General features: G+C 34.8%; 1 protein-coding gene across 1 annotated transcript in view; it reads left to right on the top strand.

Annotated features, from left to right (window-relative positions):
* Window positions 1–14,396, top strand: part of LOC137387938 (molybdenum cofactor sulfurase-like) — a 28,103-nt gene extending 13,707 nt beyond the window's left edge. The window contains exons 10-18 of the mRNA XM_068074455.1: window positions 18–171; window positions 1,299–1,402; window positions 4,237–4,399; window positions 8,826–8,925; window positions 10,709–10,800; window positions 11,269–11,370; window positions 11,829–11,935; window positions 12,147–12,251; window positions 14,008–14,396. Coding sequence (XP_067930556.1) covers window positions 18–171; window positions 1,299–1,402; window positions 4,237–4,399; window positions 8,826–8,925; window positions 10,709–10,800; window positions 11,269–11,370; window positions 11,829–11,935; window positions 12,147–12,251; window positions 14,008–14,091 — 1,011 coding nt within the window. The 3' untranslated portion in view covers window positions 14,092–14,396. The remainder of the gene's footprint in view (window positions 1–17; window positions 172–1,298; window positions 1,403–4,236; window positions 4,400–8,825; window positions 8,926–10,708; window positions 10,801–11,268; window positions 11,371–11,828; window positions 11,936–12,146; window positions 12,252–14,007) is intronic.
* Window positions 14,397–16,787: the final 2,391 nt, after the last annotated feature.

The following is a 16,787-nucleotide window of genomic DNA, read 5'->3' as shown; positions in this document are numbered from 1 at the left end:
TTTGCTACCGCTTGCAGCTGGGCCACAGGTGCGGAGACTCAGTAGACTTGATAAATGGGCAGCCAACTGGGGCAGTGAGGGCCTCATTTGGTTACATGTCGACCATCGAAGATGTACAGACTCTTGTTCGCTTTATTAGAGAGTGTTTCTGCGAAACTCTCGACCAATCTTGTAAGCGTTTCTTACCACCCTACCTCATCTTTCTTCTAACACATGTTTGAGTCTTTTACGTGACAGCCTTCGTAGACATCTAGATATTATTAGCTTGTTTTTGTTTCACTTGAACCCTGTTTCTTTGAACATTAGCGGTTTGCTTATGTTTTCTTAAATTCTATTTCCGGTTTGTGTAAAATTTTTTATGAAATTGAAGAAGTTCTAAATGCGTGTAAAAAAATAGCCATCACCTATGCTACAGTACTTCTGTGCTACTATAAAAATAGCTATCATTCCCTTGTTCTATTTTATTGCTTACTTCTGCAGGTCAGCTTCCTGTTCAAATATCATGATCTCACCAATTATTTTGTATTTTCAAGTTATTGGCATTTTTTATTTAAAATTTTTTTCATGCGAATGCTTGTTTAACAATCATAACAATAATAAACTATAATTAAAGTATGTAGTGAAAACCACAAACCTAGCGCAAATATTTGTTCTCTGCTTTGCTAGTCATTTCAGGGGGTCATAAAACTGCGGAGCGCTGAAGTGCTGCAGATTTTGCAACGATGTTGAACCAACATTTTTTACTTCAAAAACATTTTAAAATTATACAAGGCAAGCATTATCAAAACCAAATAAATTTAGTTTAAACCAGCCTTTGGCTCAAACTTGCTTTAGCCACTATCATTTCTGTAAAATATATAATGGATCTTACTTTATGACCCCTTTTGATGTAACAATAGTCCTAAGGGTCAACCAAAATATGTACAGTACGCTATGGGAACCATTTAGAATGGAACCAAAATGGATGAATACATGCTCTCCACAAATTGTAAATGGTTTTTAGCAGTCCCCTGTGCTAGCATTGCTATTGCTATTGCTACGGTATTTTGCAATCTATTAACTATTTTAATATCACAAACGTTAATATAAATTTTTATTGCAAGTTGACAGAAGTGGCCAATAAAATGCTCACCATGCATAATGAGTCACAATGTGATCTCACTTTATTATAATTGGGTATATGATGGCTTCTAGAAACACTGTTCTCCCAAGTTTAGTAAAATAATATCTGTAGCAGCTTGTTAGCTCATCATTCATTAATATCATGTCATAAAATTTGTGAGTTGATTTCTTTTAAGATTCTGTATCCAGCCAAGTAGATGCACCCGTGCAAGAGGAAACAAGGGACATAACTCTTTGTTCATTGCAGCTGTTCCCTGTCAAGTCCTGTGCTTCGTATAAGGTGATGTGTCCTAGTGCAAAGAGATTTGTCTCATTCGTATGCATTGAGTATTTACTTCATGTCTAGCCTTGTTCCTTATGCTTCTCCCCAACATATTTGTTGATATTCGAAACATTCTCAACCTCGTATGAGTTTGCACTTTAATTGCATCACACACGGACTAATAGACTTTCAGGCACCCAAGCTTCTAGAAGGCCAACTGTTTTCATTTTTAAATTTCAAGCGATCTTTTGGGTTTGAGTCTTTGCAATCTGCTCTGATGTTTGTGTTAATTGGGTTTTGCTAGTAAACACGTTCAATTCTCGTGCCGTTCCATTTTACATCAGGTGTAAAAGTACAACAACATTATCTCTCCATGACAATCACTGCAGATGTGAAAAACCCTTTTGAATTCATTCACTCTTTGTCCTGTGAAAAACTCATTCCATTCAGCCTTTCATATAAGTTGTGTAGTTTTTAATATGTGTAACAGTCTACAATATGTGTAGCAGTCTACAATACGTCTAACAGTCTACAATATGTCTAACAGTCTACAGTATGTATAACAGTCTACAATATGTCTAGCAGTCTACAATATGTCTAACAGTCTACAATATGTCTAGCAGTCTACAATACTTCTAACAGTCTACAATATGTCTAACAGTCTACAGTATGTCTAACTGTCTACAATATGTCTAACAGTCTACAATATGTCTAACAGTCTACAGTATGTCTAACTGTCTACAATATGTCTAACAGTCTACAGTATGTCTAACAGTCTACAGTATGTCTAACTGTCTATAATACGTCTAACAGTCTACAATATGTCTAACAGTCTACAGTATGTATAACAGTCTACAATATGTCTAACAGTCTACAATATGTCTAACAGTCTACAATATGTCTAGCAGTCTACAATACGTCTAACAGTCTACAATATGTCTAACAGTCTACAGTATGTCTAACTGTCTACAATATGTCTAACAGTCTACAGTATGTCTAACAGTCTATAATATGTCTAACAGTCTACAATATTTCTAACAGTCTACAGTATGTCTAACAGTCTACAATATGTATAACAGTCTATAATATGTCTAACAGTCTACAATATGTCTAACAGTCTACAATATGTATAACAGTCTACAATATGTATAACAGTCTACAATATGTCTAACAGTCTACAATATGTTTAACAGTCTACAGTATGTCTAACTGTCTACAATATGTCTAACAGTCTACAGTATGTCTAACAGTCTACAGTATGTCTAACTGTCTACAATATGTCTAACAGTCTACAGTATGTCCAACAGTCTACAGTGTGTCTAACTGTCTACAATATGTCTAACAGTCTACAATATGTCTAACAGTCTACAATATGTCTAGCAGTCTACAATACGTCTAACAGTCTACAATATGTCTAACAGTCTACAGTACGTCTAACTGTCTACAATATGTCTAACAGTCTACAGTATGTCTAACAGTCTATAATATTTCTAACAGTCTACAGTATGTCTAACAGTCTACAATATGTATAACAGTCTATAATATGTCTAACAGTCTACAATATGTCTAACAGTCTACAATATGTATAACAGTCTACAATATGTATAACAGTCTACAATATGTCTAACAGTCTACAATATGTCTAGCAGTCTACAATATGTCTAACAGTCTACAATATGTATAACTGTCTACAATATGTCTAACAGTCTACAGTATGTCTAACAGTCTACAGTATGTCTAACTGTCTACAATATGTCTAACAGTCTACAATATGTCTAACAGTCTATAATATGTCTAACAGTCTACAATATGTCTAACAGTCTACAATATGTATAACAGTCTACAATATGTATAACAGTCTACAATATGTCTAACAGTCTACAATATGTTTAACAGTCTACAGTATGTCTAACTGTCTACAATATGTCTAACAGTCTACAGTATGTCTAACAGTCTACAGTATGTCTAACTGTCTACAATATGTCTAACAGTCTACAGTATGTCCAACAGTCTACAGTGTGTCTAACTGTCTACAATATGTCTAACAGTCTACAGTATGTCCAACAGTCTACAGTGTGTCTAACAGTCTACAATTTGTCTAACAGTCTACAATATGTCTAACAGTCTACAATATGTATAACTGTCTACAATATGTCTAACAGTCTACAATATGTCTAACTGCCTACAATATGTCTAACAGTCTACAATATGTCTAACAGTCTACAATATGTCTAACAGTCTACAGTATGTATAACAGTCTACAATATGTCTAACAGTCTACAATATGTCTAACAGTCTAAAATATGTCTAACAGTCTACAATATGTATAACTGTCTACAATATGTCTAACAGTCTACAATATGTCTAACTGTTTATTATATGTCTAACAGTGTAAAATATGTCTAACAGTCTACATGTCTAACAGTCTAAAATATGTCTAACAGTCTACAATATGTATAACTGTCTTCAATATGTCTAACAGTCTACAATATGTCTAACTGTTTATTATATGTCTAACAGTCTACAATATGTCTAACAGTCTACAATATGTCTAACTGTTTATTATATGTCTAACAGTCTACAATATGTCTAACTGTCTATTATATGTCTAACAGTCTACAATATGTCTAACAGTCTACAATATGTCTAACAGTCTACAATATGTCTGACTGTCTACAATATGTCTAACAGTCTACGTTATTTGCAACAGTCTACAATATGTCTAACTGTCTACAATATGTCTAACAGTCTACAATATGTCTAACAGTCCACAATATTTCTACCAGTCTACAATATGTATAAATTTATATTTTTATTTGTTGGTGCTTTGTTAAGTTATTCATTTGTAACAGGTGGAAGATTGGCCACTGAGCGAGTCAGGGCTATTGTATGATAGAGCCTGGGCTATAATTGACTCTAATGACCGCTGCCTAACCTTAAAGCGTAATCCAGACCTCCGCAAGATAAAACCTTCAATAGATCTGGATAGGAAGCAGCTCATTCTCTCAGCAGAAGGTTTGGTCTTAGTTGTGTCTGTCAATTATAAATTTTTCTTCAATTTCCTAACATGCAGTAGGTGTGGATGAGTAAAGTTCTCTTGAATAGGTAACCAGAAGTTCACGGGTTAAAATCGAATTTGTGTCCTCAACTTTTTTGTTGCTGACCGCATCAATATATTCCGATAAAGTATATATGGATACTAAGGGCATGTTGATTTGACAACCACATTGGTTTATTAGCCCAGGAACCTAATGCAGGTTTTTCTGTGTCAGTCAACATCTAAACACACTTTATAGTTCTCTTTGCCAAGGTGAGTTTAAGTCTCACAGGCTGTATTTTAAATATATTTTATATATTTATATAAATAATGTATTTAAATATTCAACTATTTATTTTTTGTGTATATTTATCTATATAATAATTATTTTAATATTTGTATAAATAATATATTTAATATATATTTTAAATGAGAAATGAATAAAAGAGCACTAAATCTTTTTAGTCAGTCTGCTTGATTTATACAGTTAAACCTCCAAGATCGACCACCGCTACATTCAAACTTATATTTGATGTACAGCAAAGTTTGAGCTAGTATTTATTTGATATACAGAGTTATTTTTTACATACTACATTTGAAGTCACTCGGAAGTAATTTTCGAAGTAAAATCTGGAAAGTCGGTAGAAGAAAAAAAGAAACTGTAAAAACTACAAAAATATATTTATTAGGTTAATTTGAACTGTTGTTAGCTTAGGTTAGAGTAAGTTACCGTCAAACCTCTAATTGAACGCCATGGCGCTCTATGTTTCAACCTTTCCCCTATAGTGGCGGTCAATTGGAGGCGGCGTTCAAATAGAGGCTGGCGGTCTATTTTTCAAATGGCTCGTCAGAATTTTCGGAAGATAAACTTTGCTCTATTACGGCGAAGTGAATGTCGCCTATATTTTGCCCGCTTTTTCTAGTGGACCGATATTAAACAATTTGAATGCAATAAATCAGCTAACTTACCTCTAACTTGCCAAAGATCTCTTAATAAATGTGCATCGAGAAACCGAGAAATATCTCTACCAGTTGATATCTATTGTTTGCAATTGACCTGCGATGATATTATAGCCTGTGTCCTTTGCGAGTTGTTTGCATTTTCAATTTTTATTTCATTCTAAATTTGAAGACATATTTTTATTTTATATCTATATTTAACATTGGTTAATACAACATTGCACTCACTGATGTCTGCTACAGTTTACAGCCAAAACGACCTTTTTATGTGCAATAGAAGTTGAGTTATGAGCATCGATTCATTGTAAGCCGTATTAAAATAGCCGCAAGGATGCTATTAAATAACATGCTATAAATCTGCATATTTATAAGTTATACAACAATAATCTATCAAATGATACAAATATATGTTCATGAACAAGTGACATAAATGAACCATACTTATATTACATGCAGAAACAAACATTAAAGTTTTTAAAATAAAAATATTTCCATCGTTTGCTCCGATAGCTACGTTCTGATTGCTGCTTTTGATGGAACAAACATCTTCTAGTTGTCCAATACCTTCCACAATATCTTCTTGCCTCAACTCTTTTTCTGCACTGCTGAACTAGTCGATATTAGCATCTAAAAAATCTTTATCAGAGCAAAACATTCACGCGCTGCATTTAGCATCGATGCAGCGAGTAAAAGTTTGCTTTTTAAACGTAACCTTTGGTCCAAAACTTGCAAACCGGTTTTATACGCATGCCATTCGAAGTATTATAAAGGAAAACAAGTTAAACAAGGAACTAATATTATCCTGAGACAGTTAGTAGTTATTTCTATGGCGTTGCTTTCGAAGTTCCATCTACCATCATCGATTTAAACCGTTTTTTATATATATTTAGGCTACTTCGAATTAGAAAGACCGTGTTAAACAGAGCTACTACTAGCTTGAGACCGTTACTGCTATGGTGTGGTTTTCAAACTTTTAACATAAAAAAAATGAAAAGTTTTAGAATTGGACAACGAGAGAATTAATTGTTATTGACATACACGATTAATTATTAATACGATTTTGTGGACACTTCTATTGATCAGTTGATATTGACGGCTCGTAAAGATCAAATAATGGCAAGTGGCAGTCAAATGGAGGTGGCGTTCAATTGGAGAGTGGTGGTCTATTTTTCAACTCTTCTCTCAGGGTGGCGGTCAATTGGAGGTGGTGTTCAAATAGAGGTGGCGTTCAATTAGAGGTTTTATGGTATGTCGTGTATTTTATTATTGCACACATACACACTGCTGAGCCTACACCTCCATTCATGTGTCTCTAATGTAAAGAAACACAAGAAATCTTTCTTTATGTGTTAGCATTTTACTTCATTAATCTAATTTTTACGTATCGCGTTGGTTTGTCCATTTAGTTTTCATGCAAATTGATATAACACATTTGTAATGCTGTGTATTTACTTGAGGTATTTATTAGTATTTTAGGGCTTTTTTGCGGGCAGAAATAATATCGATGAAGTTCCAAAAAAGATTCTTATTGATAATTTTTCATCGCATACCTGAGGGTCTTTCATGGAATATGAGAGTGCCAAGGTTGGGATAAAATATGAAATAAAGGTATTAAATATAAAAATGTATTAGTAAGATAAATAGAAGATTGAGTTGGTGATTAAGAGGGTCCATTTTTTAATAAAAATGTTTTATTTACTTGCATTTTGTCACAAATAAATTATTTTATCATTACGTTTACATGCTTATTCATTCTGTTTTTAGTTTTAGATTGATTTGTTACCACCTCGTAGTTCGAACATTATACCAGAGAGTAATCTTCTCGTGTTTATTGTTTAATATGGGCTTGGTGAAATTAGCTGCAGCTGCAAATACTGTCCCTTCAGATGTACTCAGAACACATGACGACCATATACCCCAATACAGTAATACTTTAACTTACGAGTGCTCCAACGTACGAGAAACTTGAGATACGAGCCAGTGTTCACGTTTTAAGTTTTAGCACTAAAATACGAGCCATGTTTGAGATACGAGCACTTGAGTCAGTTGCCAAGTATGCCAGAGGTGTTTTATGAGAACAGCATCACTCTGTATTTTTCAACTGCTCAGGTTATACAGTATAACAAAAGTATAACTTATACTTTTGTACCATGTTTTTTGTGCGCGATTTTTACTGCAGAATTATGTGAATTAAAAGTACTGTGCGTAGACTGAAAGTTTTCCAGTAAAATGAAAGATAATGCAAAGAAAAAGACAATAATAATAATTGATATTAAACGGAAAATTATTGAAAAATATGCGAAATTTGTATGCGTGGTTGAGCTAGCTCAGCAACATGACAGAAATACATCCACAATTATCAAACAGAAGGATTATATTCAAGGCATTTAGTTTGCAAAAGGACTAACCATAGTTTCTAAACGGCGCAGCGATCTTCACGACCACTGGTGGCATTGTATAAACAATTGGCAGGTGACAGCGTAACTGAAACGATGCTATGTGAAAAGGCCGGTGCTATCTATCAAAACTGTAAAATAGACATTCGGACAAGTTGGCTAGTGGTCGTGCATTAACCCTTTGTGATGACACCTGTGTTCGTCCTAATCGCAACATGTTGAAAGGGCGACAAAGACAAACGTCCTTAGATAGGTTTATCTTAAAACGGCCAGCTAGTCGAAAAAGCGAAGCAAAGGAAAAGTTAGCTAACCGGCGAGAAACTTCAAACTATGAACGCCGAAGAAATTCTAATTACGTTAAGTTAAAAATGAAAGTTTGCTTTTAGGTTTGCTTCTAAGTTTGTCTTTTAAGACTGATAAAATCCAAATTTATCAAAGTCAACTGTTGTAATGAAAGATTATTTATATTTCCCTCCCTGGCAAATGCTAGCGTTAACTGCGATTGTATACATGTATTTAATTTTACATTTTAATTAATCACATTTCCTTGCATTATTTTTTGTTTGTTGCTTTTTGAAAGCATGTGGTAAGTTAGGACAACAACCAACATGTTCTTTCTGTTACAATATCTTGTTTTGAGTGTTTTATTTGCATTTTTTTAGAGTATGGAAACCAATCAATATATATATTTAATTGTTCTATATATAAATAAATTGCACCAACATGCGAGTAAATTGACATACGAGCTCAGTCTCAGAATGCATTAAGCTCGTAATTCGAAGTATGACTGTAACCTTTTATGCTGAATTGACATCTATTAAGGACAGTTCTAAGTCAGGTTTTGTAGGCGACCTGACCATATATGGCAAACGGTGCTTCGTGAAGCTTACCTCAAAACAAAATTGACATTTTACTAACTGAGCATGCATAGGTCTATCACTACTAAACTATCAGCTACCATGAACTCGAGTCTCATCGACACGAACAGTTCTATGACAGCTCTTTTAGCTAGTGCGAGTTGCTTAAAAGCGTAAGATATAATTTGCAGGGTTTGATGAGCAGGCGGTAGCTATCGATGAACTTCATGAAGAGATACTGTGCAACCGAGTTCACATGCAAACATGTTCTGTGAAGATCTGTGGGAAGATGTAAGTGTTATCTATGAGTTACATGTACAGTCTTTACATTGTATCCATGTTGACTGTAGTGTACGTATATAATACTATAGCATGATTCTCGAAAATTTCCTGCGGCCTTGTAGCTATAATCGAACTGCATCATACGATGTTAATATACAAACACTTTTGTTACCTTATTCTCGAGATATTATTTAACTCTTTTATATTGGTCGTATGGGAGAATTTTTTTAATATTTCATATATTTATTGGCTGTGTTGTAAATGATAATCATTAGTGAGTTAGATATGTAGCCTTGGGTGACACCGGACGTGTGTAGTTTAAAAAGAACACATAATGTTCATGGAATCATCTCCCTTCATTTTTATTAATTCCATCACCATGATATTTGGTGTCGAGCCTGTTTTATATAGGGTTGTGTTTTTTTATATTAAATGCCTCGCATGTGCATGCGATGTCTTAAAAGATGTATCAAATCTGAGCTTTAGGAAAGCCTTATTTGGTGAGTTGGTCAGAGTCGCGCATTATTGGGGGAGTCAGTCTCTGTCCTCATGAGTATTGGATTCATGAGTAAGCATGCATCGGTTACTTCTTATAAATACGAAGTTTTTGGTGTAAAAGATGTGTAGGCCGCTTCTGTTCATACACTGTAGGTACATGACTTACAGCCCAACTGCTTATCATCAGGGAGCTCAAACTATTGCTCTAAGTGGTTCGATTGGCTGCCTAATAGTTGATAACTGTTGACTTTTAATTATTTGATCGTTCTAAGAGAGGTATTTGACTGACAGTTGCCTATGTCTTTAATATATCAGATACGCTAATGTTGTTCAATTATAGTGCAAGGTCACTGTTCATAGTGCACTCTGTTTCTTACAACTTCATCGTATTTTATTTTTGTTGTGTTCTCACTGTAATGTTCTTTATTCCAGTACTGAGTTTACAATGAATTGGCAAGAGACATCCCAAGTATATATATGTATAGATAGCTGTTAGCAAAAGTATTATCCTGGAATTATACTTTAAGCAAGTAAAAGTAATCTGTAATTATTCCATAAATAACCAGCTATGTATAATGACATAGCCAATATCATTTGCCATGTAATGCACTGGCTATCCATTGTAATGTCCCAACAATTTTCATACCCAGTCTTTGTAACTAACCTCTGCTCTACGGTTCAAATCACCCCGAGGTATCAATCAATCTATTAGAAGCCAGCCAATACAAAACCACTTCCACATGCTCTGCAGATCTACCAAGATATGCTGTAGTTGGCACATTGCTGATGCTACTTTTTATCGCATTTTGTAACGAGCGCTCAAGATACTGTGAATGATGTGGTGTAGTGAGCATCTAGGGATGCTTCTATCCTAGAATGTGGTGTTTTAACACCTAGATATGGTACTACTGTAGAATGGAGTGTTTTAACACCCACAGATGCTACTATTATAGAATATGATGTTGTAACACCCAGATGTGCTACTACTGTAGAATGCGGTGTTTTGATACCCAGAGATGCTAATACTGTAGAATGCGGTGTTTTAGCACCCTGAGACGCTACGCTACCGCGATAGAATGTGGTATTTTGATACCCGGAGATGCTACTACTGCAGGGTATTGTGTTTTGACACTCAGGGATGCTATTACAGTAAAATGTAGCGTGGTGAGCTTTGACTCGCTACAGCTCAGATTCTTCCATGCCTCTAATAGATTTGTCTCACTTGTTGGATGCTCATGATACCAACATATTTGTATGGGTACTAGTCTACTCATCAGTAACCTGTGTGATACAGGGTAGAGACGTTAGATTGTGGAAAGGAAGCCTCCCTCTGGATTTCAGATGTGCTTGCCCTCACAGGTTGCCGATTGGTTCGGCAATTGTCAAGTAAGCCAATAATTGCTCATCATGTTGCCATTAGCCGGTGTGACAGAAAATGAAATAATAAATACTTATACTTGTCAGTTTTTAGTAGACTGCCTTATTATCAGAATGTATTCCTCCTTATTGTCAGTGTCTTGGCTGTAAGAGGTTAGGTTGTGGTCATCATGAAATTTTTGTTGCATGAAAACCAGTCGCAAAAGCACATAAAATGCTATCTTAGTTTTATTATATCAACAACTGGCGATTGACTAGAATAACAGAGACAATCCACTTGAATTTCTGTAGTTTGGTTACACACACTCTGCTCTGACTGTTTAGTCACCAGTTGCAATTACATATTCAAAGAATTACCACAATTAGGAAATTTTTAGGAAATTTCCTAAAAAGGATATCTGCGAAGCAAAGAAACGTATTGAATGTTGCTATTATAGATGTAGTGAATTAAGTGGATTCGCTATTGTATATTCATAGACCAAAGTCTAGCCAATGACTCTCAGTACCTGCTGATATCGAGGGACTCTGTGGAATCCCTTTGTGACTATATAACTGACCAGATGAACTGCTCTGCCATCGGTGAGCGAACATTGCTCTCTAACATTGATCTCTAACATTGATCTCTAACATTGATCTCTAACATTGATCTCTAACATTTGTCTTCTGCCAGTATTTCTTCCACTTCTCACGGCTTTTAACATTTTTGCCGCTTTTAGCATACATAACACTTTTTTAAACATTGTCTTTTGGATTTACTAGCATTCTGCTTTATATGCTGTTAAAAGACTAGTTCGACCAATCAAAAAGCTCGTAATCGAAGGGTTGTAATCATATATGACGTGAAATGATTATCTAGGCATGTGTGCTCATAGAAATGTATCGAAATTTCTGTTGAGTTTTTGTTTTGGTCAAGGGTGTCTGGGGCTGGCGATGATGTCTCTTTGTTGGATGCATGGACAGTCATCCTGGCTAGTAGACCTTCATGCATTGCTATCAACTGTAACAGATGATGAAGTATATATTTGTTGGTTTCATAGTTGAAGAGGTTGCTGAGAGGTTTAGAGCTAACCTAATGGTTTCTGGCTGCCAGCCTGATGAGGAGTCCAAATGGTCACATATACAAATAGGGCAGCACATGTTTAAGGTATGTCTGGTGCACTGGTGGGCATCACTGTTCTCTTGTCTGCGGCATGTCATGTTTAGCGTGTGACATATTCAGAAGGGTAGCTATTTATGCATGTCTGAATGTATTTACATGGATTATGTGGTTAGGTAGCTGTTTGAAGAGACAGGGTGTGTGCTGATGTACCTTGTTGGTGGCAATACATTCAATTCACAAGTTGTCTATCGTGCAGTGCATCGGAGAGTGTGAGAGATGTAGCCTTATATCTATTGATTATGATACGGGAGAGATGACAAAAGAGCCCCTTAGATCTTTGACCACAAGAAAAGGAGCAAAGGTAGGAATTACATTGTCTATTTCGCTTTTGTTGAAAGTGCATGTTCACTGGTTTATGTCCTGGTCTTTGCCATGCAGCTTATCATAGATTGTATAGTGATACTGAGCGGCTGACTAGTGTTTTAGTGGAGTGTTTATTTCATTGCGTGCAATTACTAAAGATTAGGGGAACCCTTGATATTTACAACGCTGCTGGAATCCTTACATACTATGTGTATAATTATGGTACGTGTAGATGTCAAATGCCAATTGTACTTCTCGCAATTGAAAAATAATTAGAGTAATTTCTGCTATGATTGGATCAGACTATGATATACCATTAATGAGCCAATTGGCAGCAGGTATGCATTACCTCTCAAGGCAGTAGGTATGCATGCCTCTCAAGGCAACATTAAAACGAAGTTTCCTCTCAACCAAGTGCTCACTTTATAATAGGTTAGCACTGATAAAGGCACAGTCCACTATGTTCCTTATTATGACAACCGATGACAGGTTAAATTGGTTATCACACACAAAATCGTTTTAAATGCAAATGATTGTTTGTCAGCTATGATAACTTATTGCATTCTAAATTTTTTAATTAAATTTATTTATAGGTTATTTTCTAATGGATGTGTTGTGCTGTGTGGATAGCATATTGGTGCTAGTGGTACATAGAGAATAACAGCAAACAATTTGCCTAACCTGCATGCAGATTGTAAAAAGTTCAGCAAATATTCGACTATACACTTGGAGTAATTTTAAAGATCACTTTTCAGAGTTTTCAAAAACAAAAGGCATTACAGTTGCGCGAGTGAATGTGGAGAGGTATTAAAATTGAGAGCAAAACATAAAACATCTGTTAGCTTAAACATCAACTAGTTTGTTGCTCGTTTTGAGCTTTTTAGAGTCAATTTTTGAATGAAAAGAAACTCTCTAAAACTTTGCTTAAAGGTTGACTTGCAACAAAATTCACATTACAGTTATTTGGTATCAAAAGATTCACCATGTCTTACTCTGTTGTGATGTAAGTGCAAAATATATGGAAATGTGATTACAAGCTCTTAAAAGCTCAAAAACAAACAGTTAATCGCAGCTACACGAGACCGTCCTAGTTTGGATTCGCTTTCCAAAACGGCTCAAATGTGACGTAGTTGTTACAGGATGGTTTCTGTTTACACTTTCATGCAACCTTATTCGTTTTTGAGCTTTTAAGGGCTTGTAATCACATTTCCACATATTTTGCACCTACAACACAACAGAGTAAGACATGGTGAATCTTTTGATACCAAATAATTGTAATGTGAATTTTGTTGCAAGTCAATCTTTAATGTCACCTCATCTTTGCAGCGCTCATGCTTACTGGTTATAAGGCTCCTTATAAAGGCACAATAATAAGGCTTGTACCAAAGTGACATCATCCGCACTAACTGCCAGATTAGCTTTACATGCTCTGTGTTGAAAAGGCATGCACAAAGTACTTTTGAAAGTATTTTATTGTCTGTTATTTTCGTTTTTCATTAATTTAGTAGTAGAGCTATTGTCATAAATAAAACAGTACATATATGGACAAGATAAAAAAGTCTCAATCCCAATTTATGCAAATTTTACTTCCTGTCTGCGAAATGTTTTTAAACAAACTTTGGTTCAACTACTGGTGTCACTACGCCTACTCCACTTGAATGCACACTGATCTGGTTTTGCTCTCGTCACCATATACTACCATATAGGATCTTAATGTAATAATTTGTTACCCTTTTAGCTTATATTTGTTTTAGCCCACTTTTGGCATTCACGTAGTCAATACCAACTTCAAGCAAGGCCGGTTGAAGGTTGGAGACGTATTTCACACCGTAGACTGATTACCTTGTTGCTTCTAATTCCTCATGATTGTTTACATTAAATTAGTCTTTTTTATTTATGTTACTATATTTTAATGATTCTATAACTATGTTCAGCGCAATTCAGCTAGAAATGCCATTAACTGAATCCCGTAACATTTTTTATTATACTTTTTTGAGAGTCATCTGTCCTTGAATTCACATGATTGATTCATGGAACTGTGATATTTCAATGCTCAGCAGTATTTATTATATTTAAAATGAAACGTAATTGATGATTGTATAATAATACAATGATAGGTTTGTATCATTGTGTATTGATCAAAATAAACTAAGCATGCTGGGCAACATTGGCTCAGCTTAATATTGGTACCCTAGCACTATCATTTAGTGTGTCAATTTTCAATTTATGCTAGAAGCACAAGGCTTTTGGTATAAATCAATAGCAATTAAAGGAAGTTGTCACCTTAATGATAACATACATGTAGTTGTTCCTAGCCACAGATCTAATAGGTCACTGCTCACAAACTTTATATGATATAATTTGAAGCAGTGAAGCTTTTAAGACAGCTAAAAATAGCAGAAATTTCCTTCGATAAAATGTGGCAAAACTAATTTTTTTTTCAATTCTTTAACACATACGTAACCAGTACAAGATTTACTTTCCGATATGGCGCATGCATCACGTATCGCTATAAGTATAAAAGTCACGTGATTGTCATTCCAAAGGTTTTGAGCATTGAACTTAAAACCCCTGGAATGGCAATCACGCGACTTTCACGTTGATAATAATGCGTAACGTATGCGCCATATTGGAGAGCTAATCGAATGCTAGTTCCGTTTGTAAACAAACGGTGAAAAATGACAGAAATGTACATGTTGAATAGTTATTTTCCAGCTGGGTGTTAATGAAAACTCCTCCTACATAACGTTTAGAGTGCCCTAATAGAAGAAAACCTATTTATAACATATGGAGTGGGATATATCAAATGATAAGTAGATGTAAAATAGATTTTCGTGGACCATGTTATTCATACAAACTGTTGTATTACAAATGCATAAACCCAGCAAATGATATATTCAGGCAAATAACAACTGTTCCATTATATTAAAATTTATATTACATATGCATAAATGCATATGAAAAAACTTAGCACATGAAGTATTTCGATAAAAACAACACATAGGTATGCTGCCAAAACAGAAACTGTTTTCAAGATTTAAGTGATAATAGCTTATGAATGTATATGTATAATACAGTATCTGTAAAAGATGGAGCGAACTATTGCAACAACTAAACGAAAATTAAAAACAGTTGTAATAGAGGATAATCAAAATAATGCAAACAAGGAAATGCAGGAATTAGTGTAATCAGATGATTAAACTTTTACATACACATTACAAAAACTGTAAAAGGAGATTTGTATAGCACTGGATATTGAGCCAAGGTGCATCAGAGTTTCTTAGAACTAAATCAGATTAGGAATAACAGCACAACAACAGCTGCAAATGAATATTACAGTGATTACATTGTTACTGGCCTTTAAAAAGTACTACATTAGTATTGTATGCCACAAAGACGCACCTTGCAGTTTGAGTGTAGGATTTTAGCATAATGATGCTGTCGGAGATCATAAAACGACTGAATAAGGTTTTTCATCGATGACGCAGTGGTTGGATATGCCATATGCCGTATCCGTAAGGTGTTTCCCAAAGCATAACACATCACTAGATCTTACACTACTGATCAAATACACCACACAATGGACTGGATCTGGCTTTGTATGAATACGAAAGTATTGATCTGCAACTAGCAGGATCCTGATGACATCGTCTGATGGACACACCAATCCTCCATTGTTTTGTAGCTTGAGTAGAGTATAGAGATGTCGGTACTGAATACTTGACTTAGTGGTAACCAGCAACTGACGGCCAATGTCACGACAGCACTTTAGTTAGCTTTTGCACAATGAAGCCAGCTATATAGACTATACTGTTACCTATAACAGAAATTTGACATCTGAAATCATTGAGTTCCACAAACTGATCAACCTCTGGAGTAGCCTGTATGATGAGAATCTCGTTTTGAGCAGTAACATTACCTGTCTTACTAGCATCTGATTCTGCACCACATTTGCTGATAAGTTTGCGAAAGGTAGCCTTAAACTGAGTAACAGTAGGATTATTATTCCAACCACCTAAACAAAAGCATCAATTATAACAATTACATAAAATCAACAAAAATGAATGTCTTATTCACATAAACATAGTACCCTTAATATACAACAATACAACTAATAAAATAAACGAAAATAAAACAGCTCAAAATGCTACCATATCGCTATGTAAAATGAAAATGTGGCAATTTCCACTGGAAGTCATTCACACCCATCTTAGGCATAAAGCTTAAAGGTTGACTTGCAACAAAATTCACATTACCGTTATTTGATATGAAAAGATTCACCATGTCTTACTCTGTGGTGTTGTAGGCAGGGTTGTTCAAAATCGATGATTTTTTTTTAAATCAAAAAAATCGATTTCTATTAATTTATTTGATTTTTTTGATTTAAATCGATTTTTTTGTTTCAAAAAGATGTTTTGTGTTCTAAATTGCAAGTTATTGCTATCAATTTGGAATTTATGATTTGCAGGGGTATTATGTAGTTTTATTACAACAATTAGGAAATGAAAAAAACATTTACACAGTTAACACACGA

Source organism: Watersipora subatra, chromosome 2 (assembly GCF_963576615.1).
Source record: "Watersipora subatra chromosome 2, tzWatSuba1.1, whole genome shotgun sequence".
NCBI lineage: Eukaryota > Metazoa > Bryozoa > Gymnolaemata > Cheilostomatida > Watersiporidae > Watersipora > Watersipora subatra.
The sequence above is the reverse complement of the archived record's forward strand: the minus strand, read 5'-3'. Positions and strand labels throughout refer to the sequence as shown.